At 54.0% G+C, this 1,011-nt stretch overlaps 1 protein-coding gene across 1 annotated transcript in view; it reads left to right on the plus strand.

The window, feature by feature from the left end:
• KPRP (keratinocyte proline rich protein) overlaps nt 1-414 on the plus strand; it is a 2,040-nt gene extending 1,626 nt beyond the window's left edge. The window contains exon 3 of the mRNA XM_012559948.1: nt 187-414. Within this exon, the coding sequence (XP_012415402.1) occupies nt 187-414 (228 nt within the window). The remainder of the gene's footprint in view (nt 1-186) is intronic.
• The last annotated feature ends 597 nt before the right edge of the window (nt 415-1,011 follow it).

Genomic DNA, 1,011 nt, shown 5'->3' on the forward strand with positions numbered 1-1,011 from the left:
CCAAGTCCATGCCCATGCCCAGAGCGATGTTTAAGTCCAGAACCCTGCCCCTGTCCTCCACCACGCTGGTCTTCAGAACCCTGTTTATATCCGGAACCACGTCCAGCACCAAGTCCAGCGCCACGTCAGGCTCTACCTTCTCGTCCAGTGTGGCATGAGTTCCCAGACCGACATCTACGTGCTCAGCCATGTGATCTCCCAGAACCTCGTCCACTTCCAGAGCCAATTCCCCTTCCAGAGCCCTGCCCAAGTCCAGAGCCGTGTGTGGAGCCTCAGAGCTATCCCAATCCATGCTCAGGCCCTAAGCCAATTCCATGCCCACCAGACCTGGGCTGTCAGGAATCTAGTCCGTTCCGCCTAGACTCTGAGGTGCCCAGCTGTGGTCCAGGTGGTTATAACCAGGGGAGAGAGTGATTGGTGCTCACTGTGGACCCGGTGGGCTGGGTGGAAGCAGAGACCAAGGAGAAGCCTATGTTGGAGTGAAAGGTGGGGCTTATACTGGAGCTAAGAGTGCCTATTTTTGACAGAAACTGGGCTGAGACATCCCTGCCTCCTGCTCTGAAAACATTGCTCTCTTATTGCAGTAGCCAGTTTCCTGACCTATTCTTGTTTGCAGCTCAAAGATATTTAGAGTCTCCCTGCTGCTAAGGTGATGCCCAAATGCCTTTGTGTGTCATCTCAGGATCCACAAGTGGATCTCAGATACCTCTCCAGCTTCACCTCTGACTCCTCCTCTGTATACAGGCTCACTTCTAACCAGACCAGTATGGGTGCCAGGGTGCATCTTGGGTGTTCCCCAGGATATACCTTCGGTGTCCCTGGGTCCCTGCCTCCAAGCCTCTGCTCACTCTTTTTGCCTGCATGGGCTACTTCTCTCCTACTCCCCAGCTTCTGAAATATCATCTTTCAAGGTCTCTTCCTTGAAGCCTTCTCGGCTTGCTGCAGCCCACAGGGCTCTCCCTGTGCCGACTTCCTAGAAGTCTTTGCATTGTCCATACCACCCACTTGGAA

This window comes from Trichechus manatus, unplaced genomic scaffold (assembly GCF_000243295.1).
Source record: "Trichechus manatus latirostris isolate Lorelei unplaced genomic scaffold, TriManLat1.0 scaffold00424, whole genome shotgun sequence".
NCBI classification, from domain to species: Eukaryota; Metazoa; Chordata; class Mammalia; order Sirenia; family Trichechidae; genus Trichechus; species Trichechus manatus.